Consider the following 13,439-nt stretch of genomic DNA (forward strand, 5'->3'; position numbering starts at 1 on the left):
AAGCTCTTGGGGATGATGATGATGCTTGGGTTGCCACCTAAATTGCATCTCTTCTAGTTGAGACCTTTATTGGTGAATCCAATGCTGTTACGGATGCTGAGGCTTGGAAAATGAAATCTTGTGATTTTTATCCAGAGCTTGTTTTGCCTGGACTGGGACAGAAACAATGACTTTGCCAATGAAAGCTCCTCAACCTTGACCTTTAAGGACTGGTTTTTGGGACACAGTGGCAATCCCCTTTTAGTAGACATCTCTCTCTTGGTTTGCTATGACCGCTAACCCCGGTTGTTGTTACTGCTCAGGGACCCACCTCCTAGGACATGTTGGGGCTGATTCCTTGAATAGTCTCATTCACTTTGGACAATGCTTTGGGCTCAGACCAGGTGGTGTTGGAGACCTTCTGCCCATGGACTGAAACCTGCCCATTGACCAGGCCTTTCCCTGCATATTCCTAAATATTTGAGAACCTGTGATGGGTTTTCTCTACTTGAATACGCCCAAGCTACCTGTTGATTGAAGCTTGTGACACTAGTCTGTTGTCACTGACCTCGTATCCTTGCCAAAACCATCCCCAGGTTGAACAGAAAGGATTCTGCTCCCTTTGCTGCTCCAGTTTCCTAGGAAGCAAAGAAGCCAGAGCTCCTCTGGTGCTGGAGGAGCCCTGCCTCTCTCCTGATGTACATCCTCACAGCAAAGACCTTGAAACCTTTCTGTTTCAGAGCTTTAATTCCTGTTTAATCAATAGCTCTGTATTCTGAGAATCAAATCCCTGTGACAGCTCTCTTTAATTGAGCTAAACTGCCTTTCTCTTGTCACATCTCTTCTAGAGTTGTATTTAAATGCATTTGTTCTGCCTGTATCCTCGTCAGGCATCGATAGGAACACCAGGTGACCCTCTTTGTTTAACTTGTTTTTCAGCTAAATGAATGGAAACATTAATTAGAGCAATGGTGTGTTTTTTAGGAATTTAAAAAAAAAACCCCAAAGTCTAGGTCAAACTGCTGGCTGTATTTGCACTCCCAACAGAAGCTCAGAGGATCTGTATGTTCCCCGTTAGTGACACCCCCATCCTTCCACCCCCAGCTTGGTTTCTGCCAGCAGCTTCGAGCGAGTCCCTCTCCAGGAGAGCAGGCTGGCATTTATTCCAGCAAGATCATCTTCCGCAAAGCTGATAACAAAAGTTTGAAAGGAAGAGCCAAATTTTCAGTCACACCTGTGCAATCCCCTTGAGGGCAGTAAATGATGACGATAATGTGTGAGCCAGACAAAAAAAAAAAAAAACAAACCACCACCAAAAACGCAGAAAATGGCTTTCTGAGCCTCTTTTGCATTTTTCAGAGCCAGCAGACTGGAGAGGGGAAGGGGGGGGGGAACAAGGGAGGGGGGGAAGGAAAAAAAAAGGAGTATTTTTACTCCGGGAACTGAGCGGGCTGGGTGTTTGTTGTCTCAAGGACTCGGTGGCGCTGTACAATGCTTCCTTATTCTGCCAGATCGGGGCTGACGCTTCCCCGTGTCGGAACATCGCTGTGGAAATGTGCAGCGCTGCTCTTGCCCCACGCTATTACCCAAACCCCTCTTTCATAACACCGGCAGATCCTATCTGCAAAGTTCCCCAGTAGATGATTGAAGTGGATTATTAATATACAGAGGGGTTATGTATGTTTTTTGTGGTTGGTTTTTTTGGGGTTTTTTTTGCATTTTGCTAACTGTGTTCTCCCGAAGGCCCCGTGTTTTCAGTAGATCCTGCTTCAGGAAAGCTTTTGTGCGATGGTGGGTGAAAACGCAGCCTGCGCTTTCCATCTTAGCTGCTGGTAAGAGATGGTGGGCAACGTTTTCCCTGATGGCAGGGGGGTTTTTTTGTGGGGTTTTTTTTTTTTTCACCCGTGCATCTCTCTCCCCCGGTTTTTGGGGGGAGAATAGACCACTGTGAAAGGAAGCAGCCCCGCAGCTGCCCTTCACTGCTGACTCCTGCTCAGCTGCTGGCAGGCTGGGCTGTTAATGACAGATGAGCCTGTGACGCGTTTTTTGGGAATGAATACTTGTTACAGCTGGCGGGATGGAGTAGTTTGTGGCATCACATGGCAGTTTGCTCTATAATTTCACTCCCTATTGCTCGGATGCAGCACTGATTGCTAGGTCTCTCTCCGAGTGGGGAACTGTAGCATTCCTGATTGCTGCATCCCACTTCTCTGTGGCTGCATTGTGAGCTTGGATATAGCCCTGAGCACTCAGCAGAGCCTTCTGCTGAATTTTTCTCTTTTTTTTCTTTTTTTTTTTCTCAGTTCTCCGTGTGTGCGTGTGTGGCTGCTGCTTCCCTTTCTGCTAGTCTTTTGGGGTTACATAAAAGCCGGTCTCTTTCTGGCCATTACAGCTACATGGGGGAGTAGTTACTGCTGAGAGAAGCTTGAAATTTGAAGCAGAGTTGTCACAGACATTAGAAAGAACAGTCAGTCTGCGTTGGCAAGCTACTGAGTTAAGTCTCATTTCATACTGATGGGAATTTCAGATCTGATTATCTCCTTCCTCCCTCATTCCCAAACCTGCTGGTGTGTCTAATCCCCCGATGGGTACTCCTAAAGGCTGCTCTCCAAGGCGCTTAGCTGAAGGCTTGGTCTCCTTGGCTGTGCTGCTTGTTTGTGTCCGGGCGGAGGATTTTTTTAAGCCCTGCTGAGGGCAGGGTGATTGGTCACCCTAACGGATTCAAAAAATCAAGCCTCATTTCCCTCCCCATCCCCAAAAATACGCTCTGTCCTCCTTAGGTGCTTTGTGCTACACTAGACACCATGACAGATGATATCACTGCTGGGGTCCAGATTTATTTGCAGATGGTCCCTGATCTAAGAGGTTGTGTGTCACATTGAGTGGGGAATTACCCAGGTGACTCCCAGTAATGCTATGCTAACTGGTCAAATACCAGCGAGAAGAACCTTTGCCAGATCTCTCCCTCCAACTCGCCTGTTATTTACAGCTCTTTGTGTGCATCGCGTACGCCCGTCTCACCTTGTAGTCCTGCCTGCCTTCTCCTCTGCACCGCAGTGTCGACTCTGCTATCTGCCTGCTCTACAAAAATAATAATACTAAAAAAAAAAAAGAGGCTGGTTCCTCTCTTGCTGTGCAGTGCTCTTTTCTGCTCGGCTCCAAACTGCTTGTTAAGGAGTATTTGCTCCGAGTTGCTGTTTTCAGTTGACAGAACTCGGCGTTGGAAAGCAACTACTCAATCCTAAAATGTCCCTGTCTTGCTTCTCGATACTTGTAATCAAAGTCTGTCTCCTTTATTGTTCGTAACAATCGTCCAATTTTACTGTGCCAGCCCTATTTATTAAAAATAGTCAATAAGACGCCGCTTTGTGCGAGGGGTTTATAGACTGGCAGTTCTTGTTTGAAACAAACCCATTGGACTTGATTCTAATCCAGAACTGGGATTCCTGAGCGTTCTGCTACGGCAGAGCTCGTGGGGAGAGCGGGCGATGACTTGCTGATAAGAAATCTCAAGAGCGGCACGTTCTGCTTGAATTTCCCTCGTGCTTCGCTCAAAAGGCTGGATTCGGAAAGGGAAAAATTGCAAAGCGCATGGGTTTGGTTTTGTTTTTTTTTTTTTTTCCCTTTACGGGCCTGTGTTGCGCCACGCTTGTTCCTCAGTGCCCCCAGAGTATCTACAGAAATAATTGCCGAAGTCAGAATCCACCTAAAAACCGGCAAGCCAAGGTATCCGAGGTGAGAGCTTATCGTGGAGGGAGCGGGATGTCAGGTTAGGAGCCATGGGAAGAACCACTTCACCTGGATCCTGCTTTCATGGAGAAATATAAGGCGCCCGAGACCAACCGTGCATGCAGTGAGAAATCCCAGGATGGGGAAGGATGATGGGGAGCAAAAGCCCGGTGAATCCTAGAAAACGAGGTGCCAGTTGTGGGCTGGAAGATGGGTAGGAATGTAGGAGCGGTGAGTTCAGCTTCCAGGGCTTTTTGTCGTGCTCAGCAAACTTTTTTCTTGGGCCGACGCGGGGCTGTGGAACGGGCCAGGGCTCGGCAACGCGTGCGTAAGCATTTTGGGAGAGGGGAAATTATGAGGAATTCTGGCAATGCCCGGCTGGAGGTGGGGCAGTGTTACAGCTGCGGGGAGGCGAGGGGGGGGGGAAAGCTATGGGGCAAAGCTGGGCTTTTCGGATGGTTTGGCTTTTAGTCACCGCCGTCATAACAAGGCTTGGAGCCTTCTTTTTTTCAAGCCGTGACTTGGAGACTTCAGAGGAAATGCTTGCCCTGAGCAGGTAGGGAGGTTCTGACTCAAGTAAGAGAGGAAAAAAACCCATTTGTTACTGAAAGAAAAGCCCTGACTTCTTGTTTTTAAGAAGGTGTGAAGCTCGGCGGTTGGGAGGATGAGGATTCTGAACATGGATCGGTGCAGCAGCGTGTGTGGATTTGGCACAGGACCGGTTTCAGCGTTGGCCCATTTCCTTACGGCTCTCCCAACCAGCGGTGCTCCGCAACCAGCAAAGATCACTCCTCTCCTCGCATAGCTCACGCTGGGTTTCAATTTGCTGCCTCTCTCTTTTTTTTTTTTTGCATATTCATTAGAAATCTGTTGCAGTTTTCTGTTTCGTAGAGGCAGTTTCCTTTTACTTTTAATGTCCTCCCTCTCTTCTCCCGTTACAGCGGGATCGGGGCAGGTCCTCTGTCCCGTTCCTGCAGCTTCTTAAAAACAGCGTGTGCACCCCCAAACCCTAGTACTAAACCAAATCTAATCTTCAACATTAATAAGTAAGTGGAAATGCTTATCTTTGCCGGAAAGATAAGGAGTTTTGGCCTCGCAATTCATTTAACTTGCTTCTGAATGGTAGGATTTAGTTATAATAGATGGCGTGTGGTAGTTAGGTGACAGTGACTAATGCCCGATGACCAGGCTGGGGAGCTGGGGTGGAAAACTGCTGCGCTGTCATGCCCTGACCGCTGAAAGTAAAGCGGTTCTGGATGGCCCTTGCTGGTAGCACTCTGTCAATCGGTTTCTTAATGACTCTTTTACAGAATAAAAGCAAAAACCTCCCGGAGAGCTTTTTTTTTTTTTAAAGTCTGTCCCTTCCTTGTTTCATTTACTGTGTCTCTCCCCTTCCCCCCTTGTGCTGTCTCTGGTGTTTTGCTTCCTCCTTCTCCCTCTGCTCTCACACCTTGTCCCTTCTCCACACTCCATTTTTCTGCCCCTCCTGGCTGCTGCTTTCGAAATACACCGCTTATTTTCCAATCCAGACTATTAATCTTTGTCCCACCTACTCATGAGGCATGAAGGTTTTACAGGAGCCCATTAGCTGTTATCTCTAGAGCTGCCCTCCCGCAGACTGGCAGGGAAAACCGAGGTCTAGCAGCAAAGTGCCTTCTTGTGGGGACACCGATGGCTCTTTTGGCATCAACCTCAGGTTGTAGGTCCCAGATTTCCTATCTGCCTGCCTCCACCCTCCAAAAACGCCAGAAACCTTGAAGCTCCTTGTGTTTCCGCTCAGAGGAGAGGAAATTTTGCTTTAAAATGCCTCTTATCCCAGAGGCGGCTGGGAGGGTGGTTGTCCGCAGCCCATCCTGTCCTCCCTCCTCTCCACTGCTCCACGGGGTTCATCCCCTCTTCCAGTTTGGCTGCTGCTGACTGGATCCTGACCGGTGTTCGGATCAGCAGCGGGGCACTGGGAAGAAGCGAGGGAGGAAGGGCTGTCGGAGCCATTAGGAGGGTGAAACTCTGGATTCTGCAGTGGAGTGTGGCAGGCTGTGCTGGGAGGCTGGGGGTGGCTGGCAGGATGAGCTGGGCTATAAAGGGAGTGTTTTTCTTAGCCCTTATCACTGCTGTCTTACACCAGTGCAAATTCGTAACGTACATGTGCTATACCATTGTTATTTTTCGAAAAAAATATAATTAACTTCCACCACTACTCCTTGCTTCTAGTTTCAAAACATGCTTTGAAGGCAAACACTTTTGGGGGGGCTGTATGCAGACAACGTATTTTTAGCCTTTGTTTATTTGAGGGTATTTGGGGCACTAAATATCCATAAAATCCATTTTCTGCCCTGTTTTCCCCAGACTTGCAGAGATTAGTGCTACCTGTGTCTATCTGACCCAGCGTACCTATCATTTTAGGTTGGGTTTTTTTGGTTTTTTTTTTGTCTATATACATGCCACGCTCACATCTCGCCCCCTTCCAGGCTTATTTGTTCCTCTTGCTGTTTTCCTTCTGTCTGTCCTACACCTTGGAAGGTTTCCAGCCGGGCTGGGTGACGGGGTGGCCACCCCGGATCTGCCAATACCCCTGTGGTTGCCCCCCTCCCACTCCCCCCCCAAGCCCTGGGGGACACATGGAGGAAGAGGAGGGTGGGGGGAAGCTCGATGCCGGCAGCCTGCAAATGCTGCCTTGTTTATAAGAGCTCGGTGCAGACTGCAGTCCTGGGGGGGGGGAGCTGGGAAAGTTTGTCTGGCGTAAAGCGCTAAAGCTGACAAAAGATTGTAGGGCTTGGGCTGTAATCGATAAAACACGGGGTATTTAGAAGCGAAGGTCAGGGTCCTCCCTGAGTTCACCCTGTTCTTTAAATATCCCGGCGGTTACTGATGGGTGCTGCAGCGCTTGGATATGGTGAAGAACAACCCGGACTTCAGCCCTCGGAGAGTCTCTGCTTTTATTTATTTGGAGTCGGATCTCGCTCCCCTCTTCTAGAAGGTGGATGGTTTTGGGGACCGTTTCCTCGCGCAGGGACGAGCAGAAGAAATCCCTCGCGAAAAGGCTTTGCAAAATGGCAACCTCTATCTGCTGGTCTGGGAAATCTGTGTGTGCCCGGTGCGCTGCGGCTCTTGAACTCCTCTGCCTTAATGGGTCAAATTTAGCAATTCAAAAATCTGGCTTGTGAGGTAATTAGGAGGGGATAATGCCCACTTCTTCCTCTTAACACCCTGATAGAAAAGCATCCAGGAAGGACTCCTGGACCTCAAAGATAAGCTGCCAGCTGCCACAGAGACTATCAAAGGGTGGCTCAAAGTCAAGAGCAAACAGCTGATTTTTTATGGTTCTTGGGTTTTTGCTGTTGGTGACAGGAAGCCATGTTCCCCAAGCTGTTTGCTTCCTGTTTTATTTTTACACCCGGGGCCGAGCAGATCAGCGTGCCTCTCACATGGGAGCTGGCTCTGCTCTGGGGTTCTTCCTCAGCTGACCTAGAAAAGTGATTCTTTCCCCTTCTAAATTAATCAAGAAGTTGGGAATGTATTTGCTTTCACTTAGTCTTAAAGGATTTCAGGCCTGTATCGTGCTCTTCATTCCAAGCTGTTTCCCCACGTTTCCTTCTTTCTTGGAGACGGACGATCTGAGACGAAGCCGTTTGTTGCTTCGATGTTCCAGCCTGTTAGAAAAGGAGATTTTTTTGTTAGTTCAAGGCACTGACCCACACATAAAAGCGTTTTCTGTCCAAAGCATAACTTCCGGACACTTATGTTTTCTCCTTTTTTTATTTTTTTATTTTTTTCAAAAGAACAAACTGAAAGTTTGTCCTGACTCTCATACAATAAATCTTGACTTCTTTCTGAGCACGCTTTGGCCCCGCATCCTGATTAGAGCTCCCTCAACATTCAAACTGCTGGAGCAGGAAAACAATGGTCCAGTGTAAACCTGGGCCCCGGGGGATTTCCCGAGGGAAGAGGGGTGCAGCCTGCAGGATAAGGAACAGGCACCAGAAAGTTTCCTGGTCAGCTGCAAGCGCTTCCTGTTGTTTCAGGAGAGCCCCGTCTCTCTTGCTCCAGGAGAAAGGCACCGCTCACCCTTTGGCATGCTGGAAGAAGCTGTTGTTTGGGTGGTTTTGGGTTGGTTTTTTTTTTTTTTTTAACATCTTCTCAGTTTAAGCAAAACTATTGATTGGGGGTTTAAAATATTTCTCCAGAAGAGCTTGTACGAGTCGCCAAAGCCTCTGAGCGTGAGGGCGGGAGGAAGGAGACTGCTTGGAGGCGGCGGATGGGTAGGAAGGGAACAACGGCTGCGGTAACGCCAGCAGCACCTTGCGTGTGGGCGAAGATGTGTAGTTTTCCATCTCTGCCTCTGTACCTGAGCTGGTGGGGCTTCGCTGTCACTGCAAGTCATAGAACAGCGGGATCTTTATTTCTGATGAACCGGTTTCATAAGGGTGGGGAGTGGGGGGGGGGAAGAAGGCTTATAAATAAAGCCATTTGAGAGCAGGAAAAACGAACACCATGGCTCTGGTGTGCCTGGAATTTGCGGTTGAGTAATCCTTTCCTGTTTCTTTTTTGGGTTGTTTTTCATCTTTCAGAACAGTGCCTGAAGCAGGTCCACCATGCCGTTAGTAACGAGGAACATTGAGCCAAGGCACCTGTGCCGTCAGACGTTGCCTAGCGTTCGAAGCGAGCTGGAATGCATGACCAACATCACCCTGGCAAATGTCATTCGACAGCTGGGCAGCCTGAGTGAGTACCATGGCGAGCCTGCGCGTTGCCCTCAGGAGTCGCTAGTGCTCTTTATTTAGCTCCCTTTCTACTCTCGTGTTCCTATTTCTCCCCCATCTGCCTTCCCTGGGTAATGCTAAAATGTTTTCCTAAAGAAATCTGATGCTAATTTCATATCCCTGGTCCCACTGCCTTCCCATCTAAGAGAAAATGGGGAAGGGTGTGTGTGAGTGTGTGTGTGTGTGTGTGTGTGAGAGAGGCTGCAGCGAAACTGCAGATGGAAGGATGGAGCACAACTCAGGCTTGTAAAATGGGAGGCTCTTCGAGCAGCCGGGATCTTGTGTCAGGGAATGTGCCTGTAATTGCACGCGCTACTAAATGGAGCTTGACTGTGTTGAATCTACACCGTGTCAGTAGCCTTATTTTTAATGAAAGATAATTAAAGCGCACACGCAGAAGCCGCCTGTTTGCCCCTGCTGTTTGTTGCCTTGCAAGACCCAAAGTCCCCGGTCTGAGCCAAGCGTTGCCTCTGGAGTATTGGGGGTTTGGGGCCGCTCGCTCAGACGGCAGCACGAGCCGAAGTGATGCTTAGCTCAGCTCTCCAATGGGCTGACCAGTAGCCTTGTAAAGGCTGGGGGGAAAACGTGGGCCTACGTGCCATAGGAGAAGCAAAGAGTTAATTGTGGTCTCTCTGGGATGACTCCATAGTCTGTTGAAAGGCTCTGGATTCTGATTAGCCACCTCTGCCCTTGAAGCAAGACTTTGATAATCAAATTAATATATTGTTTAGCTTCTCCGTGGCGTCTGCAAGAGCTTCTGCCTGCTCTGCAAAGCAAGCCCCTTGTCTTCCATGACGAATGCGGCAGGGAAAGTTTGGGTGCAGTCCCTTTCCAGCAGTGAAAACCGTGGCTGTTGCTAAAATCTGGGCCCGTGTTTGCTGCCAGTCGGCATCGCATTCTGTTGGGTTGTAGAAATGTCACTGCATGGGCAAGACCAGGCTCTCCGCTCGCGTTCAACTGGCCCTCGTTGTTCAGTTGTTAGGTCTGGTAGCCAAGATGGTTGTGGAGTGTGAGCAAAATCCATCTCGTGCATGTGAAATGATGAGGAAGAAGGCAGTAAAGCTGCGCAAATCTCGGCTGCAGAGAAAGCTAATCCCAGTCCAAAGTCACGCAGTGGGTTAGTGTGACAGAGCCCTGGCGAGATCCTTCAGGTTTAGACCTTCTTTGCGCAGCTCAGCTGTTCCAAGCTTCTCTGTTTCTACCTCGTCGGAGCGGGGTGAAGAGCTGGAAGCCAAATTGCAGCCCCGGTTTCTTTATCGGGAAGATTCACTGGGAGCCTGGCTCAGGGTGTGGGGAGGGAGGTGCGCGTTGTGGAACCAATGGCAGGTTCCTCCAGGAGAGCGCTGGAGGGAAAACTCGGGAGAGGTGGCTCTTGCTGCCACTTCGTGCTTGTCTCTGTAAGGGGAGCGAGGCAGGTGGGGAGGAAATGCTGAGCACTGGCTCTTCCCCACTTCCCCAGGGTCAGCAGTATTTTAAATGAAGCAATATTTAGCCTTAACTGCTTACAGAACGCTTGCACCCAAGTGACCAAACTCCTGCCCCCCTCCCCTCTTTTTCTCTCTCTTACTTCTGAAAAGGAAACACGCTCCTTCCTCGTACGTTGCATATTACAGGAACGTAAAGCAGGTTCAGTAGGCTGTGACAGCCCTGTCAAGTGAATAATCAGCCATGCCTAGTGCACCACAGTCTCTTTACAAAGATGCAAACATAAATCTTGTCAAACTTTCATATTCCAGTGAGTTTACCCTTCGTTACTATCACAGCTGGTAGCACTTTGTGTAAGTCGACTGTGCGGTTCCGTGTGACTTTATAGAATCCACAAGCTAAAGATGGAAAGACCTATTAAATCACGCCGTCTGTCTTCCTGCCAGTGCATGACAAAGATAATTCTGATTGTGAGCTGCACTTTTGCAGTCAAAGTAACTAAACCAAAGAATTAATCTCTGCCTTACCCCATCCAAAGGTGTATGTGAAACACAGAACAGCGTGTGAGATGCTGGATGATAACTATATACGCGCACTTAACACGGGCAAGGGAATACAGACCGTCCCTTCTTCTCCCTCCGGGGTCAAGACTGATACATACAACGCTGTTTATATGTTATTTTATGATTGAAACATACCACTAAGCATTGCAACCCAAAACCTTTATTCTTTTTCCCTTACTCTTTTTTTTTTCCCCTTTATTCTTGTTGCAGTTCCTTGTGAAATTCAGAAACGATTTTCAGTTCTCAATAAAGTAGACACCAAATTACAACTTTTTTTTTTTTTTTTTTTTAAACTGTTGCTGGGGGATGTCAAATTATCTGATAGCTAAACGTCCGCTCTCTTTGGACAACTAAGTCTTGTGCTGATGTTGAACAGGGAGAGCGCTGCATGAAACCCGGCTGTAGCAAGAGCTAACTGGCCCTTAGGTTTCCAGAAATAAAATCCTTCTCCCGAGTTTGAGAGAAGCTGGTTGGGTTTGTTAATGGAGCGTGTGTGGAGACTGCATTGTGTAGGAGAGTGGAAGGAGGAGGTCAGTTGAAGTTAACGTCCAGCATTTGCTTTCTCTAAACACTTCAAGCTGACGTTGCCACCAAAAGGGGGGTGGAGGAGGTTGATTTTTAACCTGGCTGTTTCCCCGTGCTTGGCAGTGGAAGGAGAACTGCACGGGAGCCTGCACAAGTAGCTGATAACACCAGTTTAGAGCTGAAGGTCTTTGTGCAGCTGGGCTTTGGGGGATCCCCTTGCCTTGCCTTGTGGAAGAAGCGCTTGTCTTTCTGATGTGACTCATTGCAGACAACCAGATTTTTTTATTTATTTTTTTTTCCCCAAATTGCTGTTAAAGTTAGGCTTCTAACTGGTTATCCTTTTCCGGAATGTCGGAGAGGATCTTTAGGAGTAACAGATTCCAGAACAAACTGTTGACCATATGATGATGCGCTTCAAAACCAGACTGCTTATTGGGAGCAGCCTTGTACTCAACAGCCGGGGCTGGGAATGTTTCCCATCAGTGGGAACTCCATGGGCCGATGTCTGCTGTCGGTGCCAACTCTGCTCCCCATCAGCGCTGTCCTCGGCATGGTTCGGGCTCCCGTTCTTGGGTTATGACGTAGAGCACAACAAAAAGACAGGAAAACCCAAGAACTTCCAATAAGTACTCTAGTCTTCCCATCTCTGTCCACCTGCGGCCATCTCTTGTTGCACGCATGGATTTTTTTAAACTCTTAAGGACAGGGAGACATCTTTTTGTTAGGGTTGTAAGCGGTGGAGCGAGCTCCTCATCCAAGCCCCTGGGCACTCTCGCAGTCCAAACGACGGATGATGTTTGTTGTGGCAGCCCACTGGGCAATCCGAGCTGTTACAGAGAGAATATCCCTTGTTTGAGAAGTTCCCCTTTGGTTTTGATTTAGAATAAACGTGAACGCATCAATTTTTCAGACACTGCCACCTGAAGGAACAAAAGGGTCAGTGCTTTCCTCTGTGGTTATAGCTCAGGCTTTAGGATCAAGGACTGGGTCTGCTCTCCAGTTCCAGAGTACTTTGAGCTTGTAAATATGTGCCAGTTCCCCTGGAGGCAGGCCTGCTGGAGACTGGGAGCCTTTGAGATTCTCCAGAGCAATAAAAATCTAACTGTATTTGCTTGTCTAATAAACAGAACGGCAGAGAATCTTAAAGGACCTACAGACCCGTGCAGATTCAGACCAGTAGAGTGTTGTCAGTCCTCTTCATTTCCTTACTTTAGCAATGACTTGAAAATATGTCTCTTTTTTTTTTTTTTTTTTCTTCATTGCTTGAAAATCCCTTGGAACTGTCAGGTTTTGGTGGAATAGAGCGTTTTCTTCCTGGATGTTAAACTCAAACCTGACAAATTTGAAAAAAAAAAACCAAAACAAAACATGGTTGGTTCATTCTTTCCTTCTTCAAGAAAACGAGATGGGAGACTGGATGTGGTCTGATGTGGCTCACGAGGGTAATGTGGACACTTTAATATTCCAGGTAAATTTGCAGAAGACATCTTTGGAGAGTTGTTTACTCAAGCCAACACCTTTGCCTCTCGGGTGAGCGTTCTAGTCGAGAGAGTTGACCGCTTGCAAGTCAAAGTCACTCAGCTGGATCCCAAAGAGGAAGAAGGTAATGGAGTGGAGCGCGGTCCTTGCAGACCAAGCACGGTAAAGGTTCTCCATGAGTCAGTGGGGTTGGTTCACGGCCATAAAATGAGTGTGACGCTGCGATGGGTGTTGGAACATCTTCTCTTGGACTAAGAGGGACTGTTTCCTCCCCTCCTGAAAAAACACCATGCTGCTCGTGTGGATGGTCTTTCTGGCCGAGTCTAGATTTGCTCCTTAGCAAGTCTCCACGTGGAAACTGGCTTTTCAGCAATTTGATAGCGATGCGCTTCTGGAGTCTCGGTCGCAGGGGTTTGAAACCACATCGGCAACTCTCAAGAGACCTGTGTCTATATGGCAATGGATCTTGGCACGGAGGGATCTGAGATTTGCGGGGTTTCCCAAGAGATCTGTGGGAAAAGGAACCTGACCTTAAGAAGTGCTAAGCGCGCCAAGAACTCCAACTGAAATCAGATGTTTGCTACTTGATCTTCAGTGTCATTGGCCTGGGTCAAGCTGTTCTTCACTTGCTCTCTCCTCTTTCTTACAGTCTCCCTGCAAGGCATTAACAGCAGGAAGGCCTTCAAAAGCTCCACTACTCAGGACCAGAAGCTCTTCGACAGAGATTCTCTCCCTGTGCCTGTCCTTGAAACCTATAGGACCTGCAATACTCCTCCACCTCTCAACATTCTCTCACCGTACAGGTATGGACACAACACCTTCTTGACCCCTTGCTCCCTCTTCCTCCCAACCTGCTGAGGAGGTCATTTCCTATCTCGTGCTGTATTGAAGTAGCCGTTTCCAGTGGGAAATGGTGTTGCTAAACTGTGATCCACCAGGAAATCTCCATCTTCTGGATTACGTGAAACTTTGCTTTTGG

The 13,439-nt window shown here is 48.2% G+C and overlaps 1 protein-coding gene across 1 annotated transcript in view; it reads left to right on the forward strand.

The window, feature by feature from the left end:
- The window catches only part of WASF2 (WASP family member 2), a 31,326-nt gene that overhangs the window by 8,860 nt on the left and 9,027 nt on the right, over positions 1 to 13,439 (forward strand). Inside the window, exons 2-4 of the mRNA XM_074162163.1 lie at positions 8,277 to 8,430; positions 12,450 to 12,584; positions 13,110 to 13,263. Of these exons, the coding sequence (XP_074018264.1) occupies positions 8,301 to 8,430; positions 12,450 to 12,584; positions 13,110 to 13,263 (419 nt within the window). The 5' untranslated portion in view covers positions 8,277 to 8,300. The remainder of the gene's footprint in view (positions 1 to 8,276; positions 8,431 to 12,449; positions 12,585 to 13,109; positions 13,264 to 13,439) is intronic.

The sequence above is a fragment of the Numenius arquata genome, chromosome 21, assembly GCF_964106895.1.
Source record: "Numenius arquata chromosome 21, bNumArq3.hap1.1, whole genome shotgun sequence".
Taxonomy (NCBI): Eukaryota; Metazoa; Chordata; class Aves; order Charadriiformes; family Scolopacidae; genus Numenius; species Numenius arquata.